Below are 27965 nucleotides of genomic sequence, written 5' to 3'. Positions count from 1 at the left end.
CGGCGTAATCTCGCGCGTGCAAGGGAGGAAAGCGGGGAGGAAGCGCACCGTCTTCCCAGCGGAGGGGGCTTGGGCGTTCTACTCCGGCGGCGGCTCCTGCTGCGTATGGCACTGCCGCGCGAGCCCTATATTGAAAGCGATCTGCAATGCGGGCCATCTAGGCGTCTAGGCGCACCCAGGGCCGATAGCTTCGTGAGCGCTATAGCACCCATACTCTTGCCCGCTTCACGAAGTGAAGCGTCACTCTATTTATTGCCGAGTTACAGCGTTGTAACCTTGACCCTCGATTTGTTCAGATTTTTTTTTTTTGAATTTGGCAATTTTCGACATTTTCTCAAGAATAACTGACGGCCTAAATAAACAATCTGCTCCTATAGTCATTAGATTTTACCGTTTTCTTTTAAAAGCAACAAACTTCATCAATATCGGTGCAGTGGTTGCCGAGAAAAACGTATTCTCCATTCCAATGCTTCTAGAGAGAAGCCCCTGAGCTAAAGCTCCCTCTCAAGAAGAATTTGTAAGGCCCATGCTTGTAGGTAGAACAGATATGGAGCTACATATAAGCCGATTCGTTAAATGATCACCGTCCTACGTGTGAGCTATTCGGTAAGCGAGCAGCAACAGCAGCAACAGCAGCACCCAGCAGCAGCCCCGGTCAACAAAGTCCGGGAGAGTTTGATTAGAAAGGTTCATTAAACATAGATTTCTGAATTCAGTTCCCGCCAAAGCAAAATTCATTTATCCCATTTTAATATAGCCGCAAAGGCACGGCGCCCAAGGTTTTCTGGGGTCTGCTCATCGCTACCGCAATGCGCGCGAATGAGTCCATAACATAAGCGTATATAGCCCCTTTCCTTCCAGCACGCACTTGTATCCGTCAACGACAACCCCGGGAGAACAGTGTCACAAGTCGTCACACGCATTCGACGTTCAGGCCAGCACGTTGTTCATCTCGGAACTGAGAATGCGTTCTGCTCGTAGTACCACGCGGGCAAATGTCCCGCGCGCTAAAGGGCATCGATTCGCAGGAGATCGAAGCCGCTCGGCGCCTGCTATGCGGGCGACCGAGGTTTCGGCGAACTCGCTCTTCACTTATGCGCGGCGTTCCACCGCAGACGTCCCTCGCACGTTCACTTCGAGCGGCTTCGTACGCAAGCCTTACGCCCCAGCGCTTCAGCGTGTGTGTTGAAGGCTCCCTATACGCTTCGCGATCCGCTGCTATACGCACGGGTCGTCGCTGGTCGTCGCTGGTTTCCAAACGCACGCCCAACTCCAGTAGGAGGTACAACCGTACAGCTGTGTGTGTGTGTGTGTGCTCTTCCAAGCTACAGTGTACCTCCCCGTACGCAGTGGCAGCGGTACTTGCTTGTGGCTCTGGGTAAACATTCGGATTCATACGCTCATGGGAAGTCGAAAAGCCGGGCCAGAACAGAGTCAGTTGCCGAAAACATATGGCCGAAAGTCTGTGGCGAAGTCGACTGTCGTGTTTTAGTTGTTAAAGCTTTGTAATCGCGGCAGCGAAAAATTTCCGTTTGTTCCTGTTAAGTTTCCCCGACCGGTAAATCCTTCGCTGGAGTAACTTATTTCTCTCTCGCCCGTACCTCTCCGCCCGCACTCATCCTCCTCCCTTTTCCTTCTCCTGTACCCTCCACCGCCGAGGTGAGGGGTATAAGGCCACGGTGCTAGAATAGGAAACGCGGCCAAACGAGCGCCGCAAGCGCGTCAAGGCACCTCTCGAGTTTCTACAGTGGTCGCCAGGGGGCGACAGGGGTTTTATGGGCTCAAAGACGCGCATCGCAGGTTTTCGCTGTGTGTTTTAAAAGGTCGATTATTAACGCAAATTTTGTGGCTTTGAAACGTTGTTTATGTTTTTAACAGCTTGTAGAGGCTGTCTGCCGGCTTTGCCCTCAAAGACAAGGGTGCCAGGCTCTACGGAGCTTTAAAATTTCTAATCGGCGCGGGTAATCTCGACAAGACTGACACAGAGCGCCGATCGCAAGGGACGCGCGCGTATTTTTATGGAAGCGTGAAAATTCTTACCGGCGAGTGTACAGCGTAAAGAAATATTTGGTTTTCACGTCATTGTGGGTTGCTTTGAGCTTATGGACGTAGTTGATTTATGATCGCCTGGCTGTAACGAAATTTCACTCTTGCACGGTCACCAATTGTTTAACTATTGTTCAGCTCCCTTCGTGCTACTAGCGTCAGATGGCAAGTGCAAACGTGCACGCGCCTACGAAATGTTGGAGACTGCAAACGACGGGAGTAGGGGCCGTTCTGTGTGGACACAGTGGCGTCGCCGCATCTTCGAGCTCGCGGCCGACCAGTCTGAGCAACAGCAAACAGAAACCAACGTTACTAGAACTAGTAACATTGATAGAAACGGCGTGAAGCACGCAGTAAGTGAAGCCACGACGACCGCTGTAGACGCGGCGCAGTGGTCTTCACTTGGATTGCTCACTGCAGACAGATCGCGCACGCTGAAGCTTCTACAATCAGTATCACGGTGTTGCAGAAAGCGTCGATGAAAGTTGCGTTTTAAATCAGCCATTCCTCCCAGTTATTTCATCTTTCAATAACGTGCTTGGACACTGACGATTTCTCGACCCTAACGTTTTTTATTAATTATACTAGCAGTAATACAATATATATATATATATATATATATTGTTTGGGGAAAACGCTAAATACTGTTTCTGCATAGTCGTACATGCTAATAAAGGATTAATATTGTAATGAGTAAGAAGAAACATATGTACTTGTTCGTGAACATATCCAAAGGATATTCGTTTCAAACGTGGTTCATTTGGCAATGACGCGTTAGTCACCGTATAGTTCTCAGAACCAATCTGTATTCAGCGAAATAAAGCAATAAAATAATCAAATAAACAAGGATTATACGACGTGTCTGAAGTCACGCTGCAAGGGTAAATCCGCGCGAAAAGTTCATTTTAAACGACTGTTACTATTGAGTGTTATCGAAGACCTCTCCGGAGTACGGCACTACGACGCCAAACTCTTTCTCAAAAGTCAGAGACGTAAAAATACAGCTTGAATGCTCGCGACGCCCGCCGGCTATGCGTACTTTCAAGTACGGCGGAGCAGTGAAACGAGCCCAGACTACCTCTGCTGCCACCTTACGCATTGGCGGAGTAGCGCCGTTTGCATGGCCATCTCTCCTGTTCTACCACCGTGGTTTTGGGACGCCAATAAGAGCCGCGCGTGTCCCCGCCTACCCCGCGCCTCGGCGTCGGCCTGAGATACCCCGCGCCTCGGCGGTGGAGGGTACATTAATTAATTAATTATGGGGTTTTACATGCCAAAACGACAATATGATTAAGAGGCACGCCGTAGTGGGGGACTCCGGAAATTTGGATCACCTGGGATTCTTTAACGTGCACCTAAATCTAAGTACACGGGTGTTTTCGCATTTCGCCCCCATCGAAATGCGGCCGCCGTGGCCGGGATTCGAACCCGCGACCTTGTGCTCAGCAGCCCAACACCATAGCCACTGAGCAACCTCGGCGGGTGGCGGTGGAGGGTACAGGAGAAGGGAAAGGGAGGAGGAGGAGGGCGAGGAGAAATAGGTTACGCCAGCGAGGAATTTACCTCTCCAACCTCCGTTTACGCAGGCATCCTAATTCCAGCTTGCTCGTTCTTTATTTTTGCTCCTAACGAAGAAAGGTCCAAACGCCGACAGCTGAGTAACAACAATTCGCGCACTTCTCAACTGCTTCATCGGGCAGCAGCTGTGCTGAAGAGGGTAGGAAACAGACACCACTTTCCAAACACAAAGATAAACTTAGAAGACGACAAGTACAAGCAGAACGGATGCTAGTCTACTTTCAAATTAAGTACAAGATACTTACCTCAAGTACTTTTGGAGTTCCCACTTAGATTACAGTTATCGATTAATTAAGAGCCGAACACTCAGTACTGAACTGACAACAATGGAACACGCATGCGAGATCAACGTCGTGTTTGGCTGTCTCACCCTGGCTTCGTCCTTGTACTATACGCAGGCATGCGTCAAGCGCTTCTTGCTGAGCCGCATGCTGAGCCGCATGTACTTCTCAGCCGCATGTACTTCCCAGCCGCATGTACTTCGCACGGAGCAGATCTTTATCGTAACATGGTGATAGAGCTAATCTCGCTCTATCACCTCATCGTGTAACAGCTAGACATTCGTCGCACGCACCGGTACAGCCTTCGTGACGCCTGACCACCTCGGTCGCATCGTTAGTCACGTGATGTCGACTACACCTCCCATTCAGTCATTAGAACATGAATATGCATTCACGACGAGGAGAAGAAAGGACCCACGCGTCATCTGTGTAACAGCACCCTCACTGCGAGACAGCTACTGTCGGCTAAAAAATGAGCGAGTGGATCATCCATTATCCCGAACAAGCGACAAGCTGCAGGATAAAACATTCATCCATTCGTAGGCGTGTAACGTAAAAGGGAGGTAGAAAGCGTGTGCTATGCATACGGATATTTCTGTTCGCTTTAACTGCGCGTGTGCGTGCGTCCGCACAGTCAGACAGAGACTCGTGCACAACCAAGAGGGACAGACGAAGAGTTAGAAATTTAGTTGGCATTGAATGTTTCAATAATTTTTTTTTGCCCGCTGCAACCATCATTGTGCAAAACGTCGAAAAAGGAAACGCCTGTTTCACGCATAATTTCTGGCGTTTAAGTACACTGACCATGCAGTGGCCTTGCACGACCTGGATTAGAGCCTGAGGGAGGATTAGCGTGCTGGATGTTTGTGCAGTGAGCTAAGTCCAGCAAGACTGCGGGTGGTTTAAATTTGGGAGGCGGGGGGCAGGCTGAGCATGGAGTTCAAAGACAGTAGCAGTATTAAATTTGGTACTTTATTTTTAGTGGTAACGTACGTGACATTAGTACTATCACTGGTCCCGGAAAAAGAAAAGCCACTCCCAAGAGGGACACCGGCATTAGTGAAACAATGGGCTCCAATACACGCTGTGAAGGTGGTTGGCCAGCGAAGCTGTGGTATCGCTTGATCCGATACACCAATGTGACGTAGCCTTGAACTGGGTCCTGCCGAGCCTGAGCACGATTCCATTGTGCATACTGACGTTGCTGTTGCTTCCTTCGCTCATCGTGTTCGCGCTCCTCTTCAGGCGTCCTAACTGTGCGTGGCTTGCTTTGGGCTGCAACCGCTGCGCCCTGTTTAGCCTGAGCACGACACAGTTGTGCATAGTGACGTTGCCGTTTCTGTCGCCGCTCATCGTGTTCACGCTGTTGAAGAATTATAGGCCCATTAGCTTGCTTTCAGTATTGTATAACATACTCAACAATACAATTTTCAATAGAATCAGGCCAACACTTGACTTCAGTCAACCAAGAGAACAGGCTGGCTTCAAGAAGGAATATTCTACGATGGATCATACCCATGTCATCAATCAGGTAATTGAGAAATCTGCGGAGCACAATCAACCTCTCTATGTGGCTTTTATAGATCATGAAAATGCATTTGGTTCAGTGGAGATACCAGCAGTCATACCATGCATCATTTGATACCATGCATCATTTGGAATGTGCGCTGCACTGCCATCAAAGCGCGCGATCAGACCACCTGCTTTTTTTTTTTTAGCGCTCATGCTTCGTAAATTAATCCAGAACCGTATCTCCACTACGGGGTCTCTTATAGCCCAGTTGTTGGTTTGGGGGCGGCAAACCCCATGAACCAATTAATCAGTCGCTGTATCAATCAGTCAAGCAATCAATTGACGAACAATACGCGAGCATTGGCAGGCCTTGAAAAGAGTCGCAAGCACGGATTACAGGGCCTGTTAAAGAATAAAGCTAAAGTGTAAACCGATTTGCACCGTTAAGGATCTTTAAGGGCGCAAATCGGCTTACGTTATAACATGTGTAGAAGTATCAGAAATTTCGTCGTAACGGCTGAATGCCCGCTGGTACAGAGCACTGGTATAGGGCAATGCGTGGGGCAGAGTCAGGCTCATTTTCGTTCTCACATCTGCGAAATTCGTTGTAGGCAGACTCGCAATACTTTACGTGCTGGTCCCCCATCGTCCTCCCGTCCCGAGAGGGCGCCCGTCAGATGCTCCCATTTTCAGCGATTACCCTGCCAGTTGCATCACGCTGTGGAAATAAAATACGGGTTTTGCAGAGTCGCTGCCAATTTCGCTCGCAGGGAAAATGGCACTGTGTTATTTTTTTTCTGGCTCTGTGACAGTCTTCCACGTATCCAGAATTCAAGAGACACGCTTCAAGGAGCCCTCTGCGGAGAATACAGTTCGTAATTGATGCTTTTGAAAAGATTGTGGAATTTGATGTATCGTTCGTTGAGGGGGCGGGGTGCTTATCTCTGCCTATTCAGCCGTTTATGTCGTTGCACCAAGGTTGAGAAACTTTCTTCGCGAAAAATTTGGCCAGACGACGTCTATATTTCTGAAGTTGCGAGAGAGAGAGAGAGAGAAAACGCGAGGATGTGAAAAACAGGCGGGTCAACCAGACGAGCGTATGGATTTGCTATAGCTACGTTGAAGTTAGAAGGGCCTTGAAAGATATGACCAGGGGAAAAGCTGCTGGAGAAGATGGAATAACAGTAGATTTAATCAAAGATGGAGGAGATATGCTTGAAAAGCTTGCGGCCCTTTATACGCAATGCCTCACAACTTCATGTGTACCAGAGAGCTGGAAGAACGCCAACATTATACTAATCCATAAGAAGGGAGACGTTAAAGAACTGAAGAATTATAGACCCATTAGCTTGCTTTCAGTATTGTATAAAATATTCACCAAGATAATTTCCAACAGAATCAGGGCAACACTTGACTTCAGCCAACCAAGAGAACAGGCTGGCTTCAGGAAGGGATATTCTACGATGGATCATGTCCATGTCATAAATCAGGTAATCGAGAAATCTGCGGAGTACAATCAACCTCTCTACATGGCTTTCATAGATTATGAAAAGGCATTTGATTCAGTAGAGATACCAGCAGTCATAGATGCATTGCGGAATCAAGGAGTACAGGAGGCATACGTGAATATCTTAGCAAACATCTACAAGGATTCCACAGCTACCTTGATTCTCCACAAGAAAAGTAGAAAGTTACCTATCAAGAAAGGGGTCAGGCAAGGAGACAATCTCTCCAATGATATTCACTGCATGCTTAGAAGAAGTATTGAAGCTCTTAGACTGGGAAGGCTTAGGAGTGAGGATCAACGGCGAATATCTCAGCAACCTTCGGTTTGCAGATGACATTGTCCTATTCAGCAACAATGGAGACGAATTACAGCAAATGATTGAGGACCTTAATCGAGAAAGTGTAAGAATTGGGTTGAAGATGAATATGCAGAAGACAAAGATAATGATCAATAGCCTGGCAAGGGAACATGAATTCAGGATCGCCAGTCAGCCTCTAGAGTCTGTAAAAGAGTACGTTTATCTAGGTCAATTACTCACAGGGTACCCTGATCACGAGAAAATAATTTACAGAAGAATAAAATTGGGTTGGTGTGCATACGGCAGGCATTGCCAAATCCTGACTGGGAGCTCACCACTGTCGCTGAAAAGAAAAGTGTACAATCATTGCATTCTACCGGTGCTAACATATGGGGCATAAACTTGGAGGCTAACAAAGAAGCTCGAGAACAAATTAAGGACCGCACAAAGAACGATGGAACGAAAAATCTTGGGCCTAACGTTAAGAAACAGGGAGAGAGCGGTGTGGATCAGAGAATAAACGGGGATAACCGATATTCTAATTGACATTAAACGGAAAAAATGGAGCTGGGCAGGCCATGTAATGCGTAGGATGGATAACCGGTGAACCATTAGAGTTACAGAATGGATACCAAGAGAAGGGAAGCGCAGTTGAGGACGGCAGAAAACTAGGTGGAGTGATGAAGTTTGGAAATTTGCAGGCGCAAGTTGGAATCAGCTAGCGCAAAACAGGGGTATTTGGAGATCGCAGAGAGAAGCCTTCGTCCTGCAGTGGACATAAATATAGGCTGCTGCTGCTGCTGATGATGATGATATGACACAAACCTAAGTCATGGGACAAATCAGCACACTTACTGTTGAAAGTTTTTTCTGCATACCCACAGCCAATTAAATTGTGAGATTTGACGTCCAAAAACTGCCCATTGGGTCTTGAGGCGCGCAGTAGTGAGAGGACTCCGGATTAATTTTCACCACCTGGGGTCCTTTAACGTGCAATCCATTGCACGGTATGCAAGTGTTTCTGGATTCCGCCGCCATTAAAATACGGCCTCGCGGCAGCCGGGATCGAAGCCGCGCCCTCGTGCTCAGCAACGCAACACCATATCGCCAGCGAGCTACCGCAGCCGTGTGTGCACGCAGACGCACAGACACACATGTGTCAAAGGCGGGCGTCGTCGCACAAGATGCGCGCATCCTAATCCGAGAGTGGTCATTGCGAAGTTAAGTAGTGAATGGGGCGGCGAATCGGAAAGCGCCATTAATTAGGCTAACTCCGCGCCCGAGAAACCGCGCGACGAACGGAAGGGTCCCGCGGTTTGAGTGCTCGTGCTGATGCAATTAGGACGCAGCCTGATGCTGTCGCCCGCGCCTCGGCAACGGTGGCCTGCCGCCCCAGTGTGCCGCACGTCGCCGACTCACTTACGAAATTGAGAACCGATCTTGGCCCCAAAGGGGGTGAAGTGGGAGATGGAAGCGATCGATTTCTGATCTCCCCCTCCTGTCTCGTGCGCGATCACGCAAAGAGGCGAGGAGGAAATGGGAGAGAGCGCAGATGCCCCACATCGCGGGCATCTCTTTGCGGTTGTCACCGGTGTCCACAATGGGCGGTGGTGGCGGTCGATACGAAAATATTTATAGGGGGCCGAGAGACATGACAGCGAACACTTGCCTGAAGTGACCGACCCGTTTGCTTCTAGTGGCGATCGGGGTTCACAGGGCTTAAGCGAGAAACTTGAGCGAAATCGGGAGGCTCTCATGGCGATCGAAGATATGTCAAAATTTTAATAATTTCAGAATTGATCGATCAATCAATTGCTTTATTGATTTGTGTCTGATTGGTTGAGATACAGACAGACAGATAGATAGCTCCTGTGGTGTATGAGGGATGCCGTAGTATAACTAGCTTACGGATTAGACCTAACCACATTTTGCTTTCTGTGTCCGTCGGACCGCAGATGTTTCATTCAGGCTCCGAACCTGCGTCCTCGTGCTCAACAGCGGGACACCATAACTATTCAACCAGTTAGGTGAGTACTCCAGAAGGTAATAATGAAGCCTTTTGTTTTCACATTGTTTGAAAGGGCATATGCAATCTGAAGGGAAGTTGTTGCAGAATATGTTAAGATACTACTATTGATAATATCTTAGCTGTGACACATAATACACAATGTATAATTCACTGGATGTTTTACGTGCCACAGCCACTATCTGATTAAACGACGTAGGGGCATATGCCAGCGTGAGGAAGTTTTTGCGACCAATATGGGTCCTTTCGTGCACACTAAAGAGCTAAGTACACATGTTTCGATACTGCTCTTCGAAATGCGGGGCCGTGACGCCGGGATGTTCACAATGCCGTGAAAGGCTATGCAGCATTCTATAGGGATACTGTCGCACTTTCTGACAAACGTAGCTACTACTATCTACTACTATAGGTACCCAGAAGGGTACACAAGGTCTTGCGTTACATATGCGCGTAATTTTATTGAGTGCTGGCGCTGGGCTTAAGAGCATGATGAGCACCCCCCGCCCCTTTCTTGGAACGTGGTTGTTATTTGTATGTTGTTTGGGGGATAGTGTGCAATGCTGGAAGCGCCGGCACAGGATTCGTGATTGGTGCGTCGGCGGGCCATCCGTGGCAATTGGGTGGTAAATGCTTGGGGCGGGGCACCGGAGGGTAGAAAACTTGGCCCCGCAGCCCCGTCCAAGCGTTCTGGACAAACTTCGGTGCTATTACCATAATATATTTGAACCTGTAAATAATTGTAAATAGCGATCAAGCAGAAGCATCCAGCGAACCATATGCTAGCGGCAGTATACTACTACAACTCCACCTGAACTTTACTGTAATAATGAAGCCTTTTGTTTTCACATTGTTTGAAAGGGCATATGCAGCGATGAAGGGAAAGTTTGTTGCAGAATATGTATATATATATATATATATATATATGTATATTATGACATAAATAAAAAAAATTAAATTATAGACCACTATCTGATTATCCGTACTGGGGGACTCCGGAATTTGGACCACCTGGGTTCTTTAACGTGCACCTAAATCTAAGTACACAGGTGTTTCGCATTTCGCCCCCATCGAAATGCGGCCGCCGTGGCCGGGATATGACACAAATAGCCGGGACACTATTATATACTACTATACTACTACTACTACTACTACTACTACTACTACTACTACTACTACTACTACTACTACTACTACTACGACTACTACTAATAATAATAATAATATAATAATAAAATAATAATAATAATAATTCAGGGGCTGGCAGGGGGAAAGACGGCTGCATGGAGCTCAAATACCATCCGGTGCTCTTAAAGCATACTTAGAGCGAGAAAACACGTTATCTCAGCTGTGACACCATTCCTAACCAAAACTAACCTAGCCATACAAATTAAAAAGTAAATTATAGGGGTTTACGTGCCAAAACCAGTTCTGATTATGAGGCACGCCGTAGTGGGGGACTCCGGAAATTTGGACCACCTGGGGTTCTTTAACGTGCACCTAAATCTAAGTACACAGGTGTTTTCGCATTTCGCCCCCATCGAAATGCGGCCGCCGTGGCCGGGATATGACACAAATAGCCGGGACACATATCTACATATACTACTACTACTACTACTACACTACCTACTACTATACTACTATACTACTACTACTACTACTACTATAATAATAATAATAATAATAATTAATAATATGAAAGGGCATATGCAGCGATGGGGAAGAGCTTGCATGGAGCTCAAATACCAAAAGCATACTTAGAGCGAGAAAACACGTTATCTCAGCTGTGACACCATTCCTAACCAAACTAACCTAGGGTTTACGTGCCAAAACCACTATCTGATTATGAGGCACGCCGTAGTGGGGGACTCCGGGAATTTGGACCACCTGGGGTTCTTTAACGTGCACCTAAATCTAAGTACACAGGTGTTTTCGCATTTCGCCCCATCGAAATGCGGCCGCCATGGCCGGGATATGACACAAATAGCCGGGACACATATCTACTACTACTACTACTACTACTACTACTACTACTACTACTACTACTACTACTACTACTACTACTACTACTACTACTACTACTACTACTACTACTACTAATAATAATAATAATAATAATAATAATAATTCAGGGGCTGGCAGGGGGAAAAGACGGCTTGCATGGAGCTCAAATACCATCCGGTGCTCTTAAAGCATACTTAGAGCGAGAAAACACGTTATCTCAGCTGTGACACCATTCCTAACCAAAACTAACCTAGCCATACCAAATTAAAAATTAAATTATAGGGTTTACGTGCCAAAACCAGTTCTGATTATGAGGCACGCCGTAGTGGGGGACTCCGGAAATTTGGACCACCTGGGGTTCTTTAACGTGCACCTAAATCTAAGTACACGGGTGTTTTCGCATTTCGCCCCCATCGAAATGCGGCCGCCGTTGTAGGATCGTTCGTAACCGCGATCAAGACCACTGGGCGATGAAGAGCCTACCAGAATGGAAGGCACGCTACTTTAATTTTTTTTCGTCCTTTTTTTTTTTTTCGTTAGCACATATCGTGGTGAATTGTGCTGCAACCAATCTAATGTTCGGGCAGCAGCAAATGAATGTCTCGTCCTAAAGAGGTCGTAAAAAGAGACCAAGTGCTCCCCAGTACATTCTAATTGATGACGTGGGAAGGTCTGCTTTCCATGATGGAATGAGGTAAATCGATCGGAGTCTCACCCTAGCCCTTTCTAAAGAAAGAAGTAAGTTAGCGCGAGTCGCCGCATAAAACCAGCAAACTAATGCGAAAAAAGCTAACGAAAAAACATGGGCAGAGAAACTTAAACGTACAGCCACACAAATTTATGTCCGTACGTCTCCTAACTTTTACATGTTTGCCGTGCTAAATTACCGGTACTCGTGCCTATATTGCAAGCCCGCGTGCAACCAAAACATGTTCCATTACCTGACATAACGTAACATTGGTCTCGTGTAGTTTGCAGAGCACTGTACTTTTCAACCACGTTTCTTGTTTTTTCACCAACTTCAATCAATAAATCGGAAAGTACGCTATATAATAGCCGGACATCCCCAGACAGAGTTGTAACTATCCGTTCTTTATATAAACATGAACACGTATGCACAAGCACAAGGAACTATAGATAGATTTTATTGATAGGAAATGCAGAGAGGTCGACCTGAGCTAGTCACAGGGAACTAAACAATGCAAATGTAAATGTAAACTAGACCAAGAATACCAAACCAGTATTTTAAACTACAGCGCTCTCACTTGCCTCGAACGTTCAAGGCATCAAAAGCACGAGGCGGATGATCGGCCTTTGTCGGCAAAAAGAAGTCCCACCACAAAGTGGCCACGAGAATTTATTTTTGGCAAAGAAATGCGGTATGATGTTGAGCGTATAGGATGCCTCATTCGCCACACAGTATACGTGCTCGCACATGCTTCGCTGTCGTGCATGATCATCTACAACAAGAACCTCGTCTTTCCGGTTTGCAATTCATTATTCCTTACCACAAGTCACATACTAGTGCTGTTAACGCTCTGAACGCCATGCAACAGCCAACAACCCAATAGCAAACTATCTTGTAAGTTTACGCTCGTGTCGGGGTTAGGCTGTAAGCTTTCGTCGTCTGAGCATGTACACAAACGCAAACACCCAAACACACACACATATACTCGTACATTCATGACAAAAGCACAAAAACGACTAAAGTAATGTATACGCTTCGTTCGTTCGTTCGTTCGTTCGTTCGTTCGTTCGTTCGTTCGTTCGTTCGTTCGTTCGTTCGTTCGTTCGTTCGTTCGTTCGTTCGTTCGTTCGTTCGTTCGTTCGTTCGTTCGTTCGTTCGTTCGTTCGTTCGTTCGTTCGTTCGTTCGTTCGTTCGTTCGTTCGTTCGTTCGTTCGTTCGTTCGTTCGTTCGTTCGTTCGTTCGTTCGTTCGTTCGTTCGTTCGTTCGTTCGTTCGTTCGTTCGTTCGTTCGTTCGTTCGTTCGTTCGTTCGTTCGTTCGTTCGTTCGTTCGTTCGTTCGTTCGTTCGTTCGTTCGTTCGTTCGTTCGTTCGTTCGTTCGTTCGTTCGTTCGTTCGTTCGTTCGTTCGTTCGTTCGTTCGTTCGTTCGTTCGTTCGTTCGTTCGTTCGTTCGTTCGTTCGTTCGTTCGTTCGTTCGTTCGTTCGTTCGTTTCGTTCGGTCGTTCGTTCGTTCGTTCGTTCGTTCGTTTCGTTCGGTCGTTTCGTTCGTTCGTTTCGTTCGTTCGTTCCGTTCTGTTCGGTCGTTCGTTCGTTCGTTCGTTCCGTTTCGTATCGTTCGTTCGTTCGTTCGTCGTTCGTTCGGTCGTTCGTCGTTCGTTCGTTGCGTCGTTCGTCGTTTCGTTCGTTCGTTCGTTCGGTGCGTTCGTTCGTTCGTTCGTTCGTTCGTTCGTTCGGTTCGTTCGTTCGTGGTCGTTCGTTCGTTAGATCGTTCGTTCTTCGTTCGTTTCGTTGTGCGTTCGTTCGTTCGTTCGGTTCGTTCGTTCGTTCGTTCGTTCGTTCGTTCCGTTCGTTCGTTCGTTTCGGGGTCGGTTCGTGGTCGTTCGTTCGGTCGTTTCGTATCGGTTCGTATCGTTTCGTTCCGTGTCGTGTCGTTCGTTCGTTCGTTTCGTGGTTCGTTCGTTCGTTCGTTCGTTCGTTCGTTCGTTCGTTCGTTCGTTCGTTCGTTCGTTCGTTCGTTCGTTCGTTCGTTCGTTCGTTCGTTCGTTCGTTCGTTCGTTCGTTCGTTCGTTCGTTCGTTCGTTCGTTCGTTCGTTCGTTCGTTCGTTCGTTCGTTCGTTCGTTCGTTCGTCGTTCGTTCGTTCGTTCGTTCGTTCGTTCGTTCGTTCGTTCGTTCGTTCGTTCGTTCGTTCGTTCGTTCGTTCGTTCGTTCGTTCGTTCGTTCGTTCGTTCGTTCGTTCGTTCGCTGGTGAAGGCTGTTTTTATACATACGAAGAAAAAGTTAGGTGCTCTCTTACGGCCTCCCATAATTCCGTATATTACAAATCTTTCCTATCGAAATGTGCACAGCATCGTTCATCGAACGCCGGCCTCACTCACGGCTGGCTTCTGTAGTTACAGCCCAGAACACAGGGCAGACTTCAAATCAAGCTAAGGTGGAACTGTTGGCCTAGTTACAACTGCACCCCCCCCCTTCCACCAGCAACAAGTATACTTACCGAAACGTACCACCAGAAAAAAAAATTGCATCCGCTCTGCGAAGAGCTTACGTGTAAGCATGAGTCTCGTGCTGGGCGAGAACCAAGCCTTTCAAACGTGAACACTAGAATATTTGCGCAGCCACGCGCAGAAAACAGAAGTGATGTCCAAAAGTGCACACTAGAGCGTTAATTTTAATTTTGATGCGAAAGCGTCAAATGGCCCACTGGATGAAAAAGCCGGCGTCTGTTTTCTTAGCAGCGAAACGGCCCCTAAAGTCCCATTGGCTGCGACGCCACGTCACGAGGGCGCCTAGACGAAGCAGAGCGGGCGAAAGGGTAAACTGCTGACCGTTAGCGCGCTAGGTGCTGCGTGAGGGGAGAGGGCATCGCTGCGACGCCACGTCACTCTCACCCCCACTGGGCTTAGCTGCTGCGCGCGCCTGGCGGCCTTGGTGGCCGCTGCTGCTTGCTCGGTCTCTCGTCGAGCACAACGTCAGTGACATGCAGCGTTCTGTTGCGTCCTTCTATACATATTATTTCTGTATTTTACTCTCTCTTTCTCTCTTTTCAAACCATCAAGTATCGAGCCTGCAATCTTCTATGGAAGCGAGTATAAAAATACACCGCAGCTGACAAAGTAACGCGAAGTAAACACAGTGCCCGAAGCTCTTCTCCGTTTTATTCCTATTCAGCGACTAAATATGTCAAACTTCGTTTGCATAGAATCTTTACCTATGTATAGAGTGAAGGGCAGTAAAAAGAAGAAAAAGAAAATAGCGACGATTTTTGAATCCAATCGACAAAGTATAGAGAGAATGGAGACACGCAGGCAAGCGAAACCGGTCATTAGCCGGGCGCAACGTTCTCCCGTCTCGAGATCGTTAATCTTCCTGCGGCAATAATTTAGCTCCACAAGAGGCGCGCGCCGGGGGACTGGACAGCGAAAAAAAAAAACAGAGAAATCTATCTAAAGAAGAAAGGAAACATGCAAAAGCTGCTGGGTGCCGCGATGCAGGAAAGCCGCCACCACTAATGCGTTAAAGCAAGAAACCGCTTCGACGGTGCATGTACTGCCCCGTGAGAATAAGTGCAAGCGAGACTTTGTGTACAGAATACGAACAAAACACCAGTCGGTAAGTGTTGTCCCTGGTCGAAACAAAGTATAGGAGACTCAAAAACGCCCGGGAAAAGAATCAAAGCCAGAGGCTATAGGCTCGGTGATTCGCAGGTCTTTATATATATAGTTGCGAAATGCGTATCTGTGCGTTGCCTGCGCGTGTCTACAAGTGCGGATGGAGCGAAGTGTTTTTATCCCTCACTTTACCGTGTAAGTATACATTACGGCTCCTCTTCCATCGCGACGGTGTGAAACACAAAAACACGGCGCGAACGCCGTTTCGTCAGACTAAATTGCGTCTGCGGGGATTTCGCTCGAGTGGGTCGAACAAAGGGATGTCTCACGTGATTTGATATATATATACACACTGTTTCCCCCTCTTGCCCTATGCTTATATTACACCCACCGAGCTTCTCTATATATAGCTGCGATTAGTGACGCTTGCGAAAGATACAAAGTGCGAGACATCTTCGGTGCTGGCCCGTCGCGGTGCCTTCCAGGGAGACGCCATATTTTCTCGCCCGTCTCCGACGCATCACGAACACAAACACGACGAAAAAGAAAATAATAACAATAATAAAAAGCCTAGAGAAAATGTGCCACCACCTTTATGAACAGAACACGTCGCCCCGCGTTGTGCAAGCACCTGCTAGCCCCGGATGTCCCTATAATAGTCAGAGGGCCAAACTTGAGCTTTAAGGCCTGGGACGGGCCGACGTGGTTGTGCAAGCCGGAACTTGGCGTGGTAGCGGGAGAGAGGATGGGGAGCTGATGGGGAGGGAGAGGCGTACAAGGGCGGTAGGGGCCTTACGAAGCAGATCAATAAAGAAACGAAGTTATTAAAGAAAGCGACCGCATTATTTGCCGGACACGAAGAACGTTATTTCACGCGGAATTTCCCCTTTCGTTTCGGCACGTCGAAACGGAAAAGCGCAGCATCGTGGTCGTAAATTCTCGCCCCGTGATCCCAGCTCGGGCCCGCTGTCTTCGTTCTCGCTTAATCAGGCAGGCACTCGCATTATCGGCAGCTTCGCTAAAATCACTCTCGCGGTCAAGGCCCTGTTCTATAGTTTATCCGTGTTGCGGAAGGTTTAACCACGACCTGACGCGCGTGCAACGGATCGAGAAACGCAGCTATATATATACATATTATATATATATATATATATATATGAACCAAAACGCGCCTGGACATCCGTTCTACTTTTCTGCCCATTTCGTTATCAGAAAATGTCGCGGGGTATCAGTTGAGAAACGGCTATCACTCGTGTGCTGCATGCGCTGTCAGCTATAAGTGCACGTGGCAAGAATTCCACCGGATACCGGACGAGCGGCGACTGAAAGATAAGAAGAATAAAGAAGGAGTTCAGGGATAATGTATCACAGATAACTAATTCCGCGGTTTCGTTATCGTTTGTTTCCAACGTGCATGCTCCTTTGACATTTGCACGGCTGCCTTGGAGAGCGGGATATATCGGGCCTTGCGCGCACTCCAGGGTATACGTAAAAACTGGTAGCGAAGCTTCCATAGAAGCCCACATGTCAATAAAATGGCGGCTCGTTGCAGCCGTCGCCACCTACGTATCGGGGGAACAACTAACAGCAATAAAAAAAATGACGTCAAACCGGAAATTGCAGTGGCGTCAAGATCTTATATGCTGCTTTGAGCGAATCTTTGAACTTTTTTTTTTTTTTTTTTTTTTTTTTTTTTTTTTTAGCGTCCGGTATATCGACCGCTGCGCCAGCAGTTATTTTTCCTTTGAGGCTGAGGCGAGCATGCGGCTCGCCTCAGCTGGAGTGGCGTATGTCTTAATTTGAACATAATTAAGCTGTTGATTGACGGCAATGGCTCCAGTAGGTTCCTTAGGAAAGTGAGCGAATAGGATGGAAATAATTAACTAAAGTGTCAAAGCGGTTTCAAAACCAACATCTCTTTCATTCGTCTAGAATAAGGCAACCAATATAATTGACAAAACAAAACATATGTTTCAATGGATGAGAATTACTGTGGCCAGCACACAGTCGTAATGTATAGCAACATATGCGAAACCTTTTCACAGAATCATTCGCAATTCCTTGCGACACCAAGTATTCATATCCAAAAGTTATCAGACAAGACAACATTGCCCCACATTATCATTTAGAGAAAATTATACTTACTAACATAGCGCGACGTTTCTTCCCGGGGCGTTCTGCATTTATCGTCACGACGAGACACTGCGCGTCGGATGCCGCAGCGTGAACTTGCACGATAACAAAAAGCCTGCGCTCAGACCTTTCGCCAACGAATGCCGTGCGCAAGGTCACGCAAAATTTGAAGTGAAGAGCGCGTGCCACACTTTGAACAAACACGCAAGGAAATAAAAAGCTGGGACGAAACCGCAGCGTTGAAGTGAGCAACGCCATTCCGCAATAATAACTGGCTAGCACAGTCTTGCCAAGTCTTGCGCCAGAATCGCTGGTTGGTAGGGGTCACCAAAAACGAAATAATAAATTGTGAAGTAGAAACAATATAACATTTGTTCTTTCAGTAGAGCAAAAGTATTTGAAACTGGAATATTTACTCGTATGAAAGTATTTTGATTCAAAATATTGGAAGATTGTGGTTATTTCACGTAGGTTTTCTAGCTTCAGTGTTTGATCGCCCCCCCCCCCCCCCCTACCTAGTCGCGCTTCAATCGTGCACCATTAACTGATATCTCTGGCAATAGGTATTGACAGGTTTTTAGTTCCAAGCTTCGCGACCTATTTAGATGGACCTAGCGCACTCCGCTGAAAAGCCGTCAGGAATTGGGGAACGGCCGCTGCCACGCGGCGCGAGATTGAATGATCAGCGAGAGACAGAATGGACGGTTGGGAAAGCAGCGCTAAGAAACACAGGGACAAAGAGACACATTACACACGACGGGCGCTGACAGAATAATCGCGGCGGCAATTTTTCCAATTCGCCTTTGCGCTGTCCTGCAAAAAAGACACTGCGAACATGATTCATCTTTTCAGAAATTAAAATAAATAAAGTAAAGGCTATTCTCATGAAACTACGACTGAAAGGACTTGAGACGACAAGTTGAGGTTTCAGTAGCGCGCGGTGCCGCTGATGAAGTAGCTGCCCTAGCTCAGCAACCGCTGCTCCAGATGCAGTACATACACAGACGAACTGCGCTTGCAAGGCGCAGATACCCTTGGTGAAGACTGCTTGTTTTCTGCGTCGCGACACTTCTATAGGAAGCACTCTGTTAATGCCGGCTGTTACCGTTCTCGACTTCGGTGCACACTCATATTTCATTTTGCCCGTTTCTTTGCTTTTTCCTCTAGTTTTCTTTTTTTTTGCAAGATTAGACATTTGACACACCCAAAAGGCTTCAGGCAACATGGCGCGCACCTGTGCAAGCGCTAAGCGTAATCTGCTATCGCAAGTAAAAAAAATCAGCGCCATTCCACTCCATGAAGCTGGATGACGAGCGAAGCTGTGTATGCGGTGATTGACCGTTGCTCCGCTGAAGCGTTCAAAGTTTGCGGGATCGGGGTCACATGGACGGTTCGCATGCACATGGCCGCCAGGGTAAGCTACGTCACGTAATGAAGAAGCAGACATAAGTTCCTGCGAAAAGAGCGGTGTGGTGCACACGTCTTTTGCGGTCCCGAACTTTAAAAAGGCCGCCATCCTGACATTGTCATACGACGTAACAAGGTGGCGCGACGCTTCTGAAATTGTTTTCCGATCCCCAAGTTTAAAAACGCCGCCATCTCGACGTTTCCATACGATGCCACAAGGTGGCGCAACGCGTCTGAAGTTGTTTTACAATCCCGAAGTTTAAAACGCCGCCATCCCGACGTTTTCATACGACGCCACAAGGTGGCGCGACAATCTCAAATTGATGTACACTCCCGAAGTTTAAAAACGCCGCTATCTCATCGTTTTCATATGACGCCACAAGGTGGTAAGAACGCCGCCATTCCGACGTTTTCATACGACGCCGCAAGGTAGCGTAACGCGTCTGAAGTTGTTTTACGATCCCGAAGTTTAAAACCGCCGCCATCCAGACGTATTCGTACGACGCCGCCATCTCGATGTTTTCATACGACGCGACAAGGTGGCGCGACGCATCTAAAATTTTTTCACGATCCCGACGTTTAAAAACGCCGCCATCCCGACGTTTTCGTACGACGCCACAAGGTGGCGCGACGCGTCTGAAATTGTTTTACGATCCCAAAGTTTAAAAACGCCGCCAACCAGACGTTTTCATATGACGCCACAAGGTGGCACGCGTCTACTTCCGGTCTGTTGCCGGACGTATTGTATTGGAATCTAGCCTATAACAGCGGCTGAAATTGTTTTACGATCCCTAAGTTTAAAAACGCCGCCATTGTGACGCGTCTGAAATTGTTGATATATCTACTTCCGTTGTCGGACGCGATCTCCTGGAACCTAGCCTATAACAGCTTCGCTGTAAAAATTACGCGAGAGGACAAGTTGTATTTTACCCAATTTATAGCACGAAGCAACAAAGAAAACCCAATACGGGTATCTAAGAAAGACAGCTTGGCATTTTAAGAAGATTGTTCAAATCCGGGGACTGACCAAAGCAAGCCTTTCCGGGACGGTCGCTCTACCAACTGAACTAACCGGCAGGCCAGCAAATCACCGAGCGACGGCGAAGCAATCGACAACTCCAAGAAAGGGGACACTGAATAAAGAAAACAGCAAGAAATAAGAAAGAGTAAGAAAATAAAGCAAGAAGTAGGTGTGCGTTTCTGATTGTCATTTGACTCTCTTCAATGCCAATGACACAGAGGAGGAGGAAGCGAGGGAAACACGGAGATATTAACCAGTGTAAATATCGGCTGGCCACCATGTGCTTCGGAAAGGGTTAAAGTGAGTGGAAGGTGACAGACGGAGAGACGAGAATAAAAAAAAGGGTAGAAATAGTGTTCACATAAACAAATGCAGTACGTTATAACTCTTAAGAACAGCGAATTTGGACTACAAATCACGTCATGAACTCTTGGGAGTCTGTCAAAACAGTCCACATGTCCTCTAATAGCGGAGCAACGCGTTTAAGGACTGTTGTACTGAACATGGTCTGGACCAGTGACCAAGGATCGTTCATCAAGTGTGATGGGACAAACATTGACGTCCGCAGAAATGGCTGTCAGCTATTTGTTATTGCGGTGTATTCCAAAGGTTCGCACACAAGAATGGAAATTTTAAAAAATGAACCAACGGCCTTTAATCATTCTGGTCTCCAGGATAAAACATCCAGTATAGTTCTAATGTCGGTATTATCTACCTGTATAACGTATCTCAAAGGGCGGCCAAGGGTGCAGATGCGCACTGGTGGCATTGGGCCCACCCAAGCCGCAGTGGATATAGGTATGCGTCATGCTCGCAGTGGGAATTATGGGCTCCACCGCTCTATCCTTTATGCGTGACAGCATGTCAAAGCCTGCCGACACCGCATCCATCTTCATAGCGACGTTTTGTTTGTTTTACTCAGTACAGCTCCCGCTATGAGCCAGAGAGAGCTACGAAGCCTTCGTAGCCCACCGTTATAACGCACCGTATAGGGAAATAATCTCGTATATTCCATGATGTGAAGTTCCCAACGGACAGTCACTAAACGCTAGAAAAGTTAGTATTCACGCTGTTGCTGGCGGAATGAACCATGATAAGAGTAGGGCAGGCGAAAGGTATAGCGGAGAGGCGATATGGAAAGGCGCTGTTGTGAAAAGGATGCCCAGGCTACTGAGTGAGAAGGTGATGGAACGCGAGAGGGTTTATCCTTTGATGCCAACATGGAGATTGCTCTTAACGATGGGGCTCCTGATATGAATGCACCAATTAATATCTACCCGGTAATTTACCTTTTAAGTGTCTCAAACATGTTAGGTGGAGGTGATATACGGGGGGGGGGGGGGGGGGGGGTAAGATTTTGGCCGCGAATGAGTGAGGAAGGTCAACACAGAGTATTGCTGCACTTCCTAAACTCTATACTACCGGACTCTGTGACCACATAGACTGTGTATTCTTACTCACGTGTAGGGAAGCCGCTCCCAATTTAGCACATTTGGAGAACTTGACGTTATTATTTTTCCCCTACAGTTGCGCAATGCGCTCAACGTTCACACTTTTATCAGTTCGTTCTAAGCATTACTGCACGAGTGTTTTAAGCATGGGCTAGTTGGTTTATGTTCAACGCAACAAATGACACCAACAAATAGTACTGATGCCCTGACAATAAACTATCAAGTTTTGTGTCATCTGTCTCAAATACTGTACGACTCCGAATGAAAATCAGTTGATAACCAACGTACCGGTCCCGTTCGTATCATTTGCCCTGTTGTCTACACCATTCACCGTATTAAAGCATTACTCCCTTGACACCGTGGCACCGCATATTTCAGCCACTTCTAAAGCTATAGCTACTGAATCCATACCACCAGGCTGCCCAGCTGCCTTCATTTCATTTTTAATGCAAAATCCAGTACCATGGATGCCAATGCATCATCTGGGGATATCTCAACTTTCTTTGCGCAACATTACATTGTAACAGCAAGCAACCACAGAGCCGAACCTCGCGTCTCGGTGCTTTTCAAATGACTACCTTGCTCCGCCTGGAGGTCTTCTAAAACCGTTTTGTCGGCAGGCCTTCTGCTTCCACCGTTTTTACTTGCGCATTTCCACCGATGCTCTCGAAACGAAACGGCGCATATATAGTCGCTGCCAAAGGCTGCAAGCATCGCTTCCCGTTTTAAGACCGACGCGCTGCCGACGGTAACGAAGTGTTCTCAAACGAGAAGAAGCAAACGCAGAAGAGAAGCGTTTTCAACCGAGACTGACGATGCGCCAGGAAATCGGCGGCCACAAGTCTCGCAACGAGACGTGCTAGGACATATTTCGTCCTGACGACGAGGAGGCGCTCTAAGCGACAAATAAAAGCGTCAGAGAGGGAGGCAGTCATCCGGGACACCATACGAGAGAATGTGCCCGTTCCACTGCGTTTTCCTCCCTTTCCATCCATTTGTTTGTTTGTTTGTTTGTTTGTTTGTTTGTTTGTTCTTTTTGTTTCCTGCCAACTTGAATAAGGGAGCGATCATTATGGGGGTGGAGGTGGGAGGCTGCGTCGTGTACAGGAGGTGAAGAGATGAGGGGACGCGTTAGGAAGTGGCGCGAGTGCCACAATGGCTCATAAATCGGTCTGCTGGGTTCCGGCCGACAACGCGAGCTGCTCTCACAACGTCGTTCGCGCGCGCCAGTTGCCGTTCCTATATACGTCTGTCGTATAGAGAGACTGCGCCTCGTTTAACGGACACCAGGGATTGCGCGAGTGTGGCGGGTGCCTTCGCTCTTCGCCGAGGCCAGCAAACGTTAGTCACTGCTTTCTCTCCAACTCTTTCTTGTCTGCATATTTCGTTTCCCTGTCAGTGCCGCTGTTGCCACAGCGAACTTGCTAGGAAGCCGCCACGTTGCAAACAGCTGCTTGCCCGCAAGCGGCATGCTTTGGAGTAACGAATGAGTGCGTGGACTTGCGAATGAATTATTAGATGTATGAATAAAAGAAGTAAGGAAACCTCAGACCACATGAATTAGTGTCGCACTTAGCGGTGAATAGATGTGAATTGAACGAACGAACGAATTAATTATTGATTGATTGAGTGACTGATTGATTGATAAATTAATATATCATTGATTACTGAGCGCAGCGGGCAAATGTGAAAGTGTTGTGTTGTGTAATTTGGTGCAGTGGGTATGCAGGTACTGTTCCAGAAAAGTTGGCCCCGAAGTGTGCTCCAGGAATCCCGTCATGAAAGTAACATTGCGCAGAGAGCTAGAGCAACAGCGACCGTAGAGAGGGCTGCGCCACCTCCCCTCCCCTTAAGTATCTGTTCCAAGAAACTAAAAGCGCCGCCAATTGCTGCCGGACTACTTGGCGCAGTAACACCCGTGCAGAAGCTCCGCCCATGTAGCTTTCCCTTCGTTGCCGCAGAACGTTGCGCGCGAGTATAGACAGCTAGTAAAGTGTAAGCCTACGAGAGAAACGAACACCGGTGCTCACTTTCTGGCGAAGAACCTTGCGTAGACGTCTTTCTTTTCGTCGGGCGAGGAATCATCGTTGCCCAGTTCGCTGATGCCGAAGGGCACCGACTGTGCGGCGGTCAGGCTGCCGCGGTGCGGTCGCTGCGAGTCGGCTGGCGAAGAATGGGAAGGTGCGCCTTCGGGCTCTGCGAACGGAGAGACAAAGGCAAAGGGTATAGTGTCGAAATGGTGCAGTCAAAAATAAATAAACGATTATTGCTTCGCTTAAGGTGATCCAAAGGCGTTGCTGCTGAGTGAGCAAATATAGAACACAAATACTCAGGATAGTGTCGCTGATGGACAGACGGACAAGACAGGCGGACATGACAGACGGACAAGACAGACAGGCGGACAAGACATACAATGCAGACAGACAGACCCGTCGTGGTTGCTCAGTGGCTATGATGTTGGGCTGCTGAGCAATCGAGGTCGCGGGATCGAAACCCGGGCCGCGAGGCGGCCGCATTTCGATGGGGGCGAAAATGGTGAAAACACTGTGTGCCTAGGTTTATGGCACGTCACAGACCCAAGGTGGTTCAATTTCTGGATCCCACTACTGGCGTCCTCAGACTCAAAGTGATTTGGCACGTAACCCCGTATTTTATTAAATACCGACAACAAGACAAACAAGACTGTCTTGGTCCCAATGGTCGTGGTTTCGACCAATCAGTGGGCGGCCTGTCAATTTTAGGTGTCCATGGAGTTTTGGTCCCCCCAATTTCGGCGTTTTGCCTCCCTCAATTTGGTGGCCATTGATTTTGGTCCCCCAAAGGTCGAGGCTCGAAACTCCCACCAATGTTCGTGGTTTTGCCTCCCATCATTTTTGTGCCATTGAATTTTGGTTCCACCAAAGTCGAGGGTTCCGAATCCCACCCATGGTCGTGTTTTGCCTCCATCAATTTGGTGCCATGGGAATTTGGTCCACAAAGGTCGAGGGTTCGACTCCCACCAATGGGCGTAGGTTGTGCCTCCCCATTCATTTTGGTGCCATTGAAATTTTGGTCCCACCAAATGGTAGAGGGGTGTCGAACTCCCAACAATGGTCGTGGTTTGGCCTCCCATCAATTTTTGGTGTCATTGATTTTGGTCCCACCAAAGGTCGAGGGTTACGACTCCCCCAATGGTCGTGGTTGATGCCTCCCATCATTTTGGGTGGCCATCGGAAATTTTGGTCCCACGAAAGTTCGAGGGCTTCGAAGCCACTAATGTGTCGTGGTTTGCCTCCCATCAAGTTCGGTGTCATTGAATTTCGGTCCAACCAAAGGTCGAGGTTGGTCGACTACCAACTAATGGTCCTTAGTTTGCCTCCCATCAATTTCCGGTGCCATGGAATTTGGGCCCACCAAAGGTCGAGGGTTCGACTCCCACCAATGGTCGTGGTTTTGCCTCCCATCAATTTTGGTGCCATTGAATTTTGGTCCCACCAAAGGTCGAGGGTTCGACTCCTACCAATGGTCGTGCTTCTGCCTCCCATCAATTTTGGTGCCATTGAATTTTGGTGCCACCAATGGTCGTGGTATTGCGTCCCATCAATTTTGGTGCCATGGAATTTTAGTCCCACCAAAGGTCGAGGGTTCGACTCCCACCAATGGTCGTGGTTTTGCCTCCCATCAATTTTGTTGCCATGGAATTTTGGTCCCACCAAAGGTCGAGGGTTCGACTCCCACCAATGGTCGTGGTTTCTGCCTCCCATAAATTTTGGTGCCATGGAATTTTGGTCCCACCAAAGGTCGAGGGTTCGACTCCCACCAATGGTCGTGGTTTTGCCTCCCATCAATTTTGGTGCCATTGAATTTTGGTCCCACCAAAGGTCGAGGGTTCGACTCCTACCAATGGTCGTGCTTCTGCCTCCCATCAATTCTGGTGCCATTGAATTTTCGTGCCACCAATGGTCGTGGTATTGCGTCCAATAAATTTTGGTGCCATTGAATTTCGCTCCCACCAAAGGTCGAGGGTTCGACTCCCACCAATGGTCGTTGTTTTGCCTCCCATCAATTTCGGTGCCATAGAATTTTAGTCCCACCAAAGGTCGATGGTTCGACTCCCACCAATGGTCGTGGATTTGCCTCCCATCAATTTTGGTGCCATGGAATTTTGGTCCCACCAAAGGTCGAGGGTTCGACTCCCACCAATGGTCGTGGTTGTGCCTCCCATCAATTTTGGTGCCATGGAATTTTGGTCCCACCAAAGGTCGAGGGTTCGACTCCCACCAATGGTCGTGGTTTTGCCTCCCATCAATTTTGGTGCCATGGAATTTTGGTCCCACCAAAGGTCGAGGGTCCGACTCCCACCAATGGTCGTGGTTTTGCCTCACATCAATTTTGGTGCCATTGAATTTTGGTCCCACCAAAGGTCAAGGGTTCGACTCCCACCAATGGTCGTGGTTTTGCCTCCCATCAATTTTGGTGCCATGGAATTTTGGTCCCACCAAAGGTCGGGGGTTCGACTCCCACCAATGGTCGTGGTTTTGCCTCCCATCAATTTTGGTGCCATTGAATTTTGGTCCCACCAAAGGTCGAGGGTTCGACTCCCACCAATGGTCGTGGTTCTGCCTCCCATCAATTTTGGTGCCATTGAATTTTGGTCCCACCAAAGGTCGAGGGTTCGACTCCTACCAATGGTCGTGGTTTTGCCTCCCATCAATTTTGGTGCCATGGAATTTTGGTCCCACCAAAGGTCGGGGGTTCGACTCCCACCAATGGTCGTGGTTTTGCCTCCCATCAATTTCGGTGCCATGGAATTTTGGTCCCACCAAAGGTCGGGGGTTCGACTCCCACCAATGGTCGTGGTTTTGCCTCCCATCAATTTTGGTGCCATTGAATTTTGGTCCCACGAAAGGTCGAGGGTTCGACTCCCACCAATGGTCGTGGTTATGCCTCCCATCAGTTTTGGTGCCATTGAATTTTGGTCCCACCAAAGGTCAAGGGTTCGACTCCCACCAATGGTCGTGGTTATGCCTCCCATCAATTTTGGTGCCATTGAATTTTGGTCCCACCAAAGGTCGAGGGTTCGACTCCCACCAATGGTCGTGGTTTTGCATCCCAACAATTTTGGTGCCACTGAATTTTGGTCCCATAACGCGGGACATCAGATTTTTCGACCCATGAGCTACTTAAGGCTTTCGCCTTAATAAACTAACTTAGATATCTCTCGTTACTGGCATGCGACCTCTATAGGCACAGTAAATGCTGTGTGTTGCCCAAAATCCTAAATAGCAAAGAGAAATATACTATTCCGCAAAGGTCAAGGAATTAAATGACAACCATGCAGCGGTCTGGGTTATCGTCTTCGGACCGGTTTACAGAGGACTCTTCCTCTCCAACGAGGCAAACCTCAAGCCGTTATGAAGCGAGTTACTTGCTCAATAAGTTCTGCGTTGTTGAGTACACAGCCACAAATTCCCGGTGCTTTCAGCTGGCGGGGCTATCTTGTCTCACCGTTGGACAGAAAGCGGGAGAATTATATATTTAAGTGATGGCTCAAGGACTACGCGTACTTGGGAGAAATGGTCAGGGTGGTGGGGCGCAGTATGGCTCACTATGGAGCTTAAAATGGGATGCCTCCATGTAGTGAGGTAAACGTCGCTTCAAAGTGAGCCCGCTGCCGGACCCAGATCACCAACGACGCCACAGCTGCAACGCGCTCTCCGCATGCTATCGCTATACTGCAGTCAAATCGGGTGACGTAATTGCATTCTGTCTTCACGTGCGTCTTCTTGTCTCCGAGGGGACACCCTTTTGCACTCAGGATTCTCGGCTCAGCAGCCACGCGCACGAAACTGTGTCACGGAGTACCGTTAACGCGGTTATCTCCGGTGTAAGCATTAGCGTATAGGTCGCCAAGGTCGTCCGCACAGACTGCGAGGCACCGTGATAAGATAACGACGGCACCTAAGCCAGCTGTTTTTGTGGCTGGGCCGAGCACACGACTGCAGAGAACGCAGACACGCGCGCATTAATGCATATAGCCTGCGGTGAGGTAGCGAAGAGGCGGACCACGTGGTACTTAAATAGGTATTTGCTGCTGCTCACTGTGTACTCTGAAGGAAAAACAATCTTTAAACAGGTATTCTTGCACTCCCGTATAGTGATTGACTATTTGTCACATCGTTTTGTTGTTGCTTACACAGATTGGAAGTTAGGATACATTAGTGCCGGCTATCTCAAATCGCGCAGTCATCTTTAACGCTGCAGGTAGAATCGATAGTGTAACAGTTGCTGTATGCAAAAAGGCGTAGACATTACTAGCTGAGCTGCAACTAGGCCAACGTCTAATAGTAGTAGTACCAACTTTATCCTTAAAAGGAAAGGGGCAGCGGGGTAGCGGGGGGAAGGGGTCTATTCGAAGTAGTCTTCTGCCA

At 48.0% G+C, this 27965-nt stretch overlaps 1 protein-coding gene across 4 annotated transcripts in view; it reads right to left on the bottom strand.

Moving 5' to 3' along the window:
- Window positions 1–27965, bottom strand: part of LOC119445813 (pleckstrin homology domain-containing family G member 5-like) — a 676589-nt gene that overhangs the window by 309577 nt on the left and 339047 nt on the right. For all 4 annotated transcript variants that reach the window (XM_037710104.2, XM_037710105.2, XM_037710106.2 and 1 more), the window contains one exon: window positions 23586–23751. In XM_037710104.2, the coding sequence (XP_037566032.1) occupies window positions 23586–23751 (166 nt within the window). The remainder of the gene's footprint in view (window positions 1–23585; window positions 23752–27965) is intronic.

The sequence above is a fragment of the Dermacentor silvarum genome, chromosome 3 (genome assembly GCF_013339745.2).
Source record: "Dermacentor silvarum isolate Dsil-2018 chromosome 3, BIME_Dsil_1.4, whole genome shotgun sequence".
Classification (NCBI taxonomy): Eukaryota; Metazoa; Arthropoda; class Arachnida; order Ixodida; family Ixodidae; genus Dermacentor; species Dermacentor silvarum.
The sequence above is the reverse complement of the archived record's forward strand: the minus strand, read 5'-3'. Positions and strand labels throughout refer to the sequence as shown.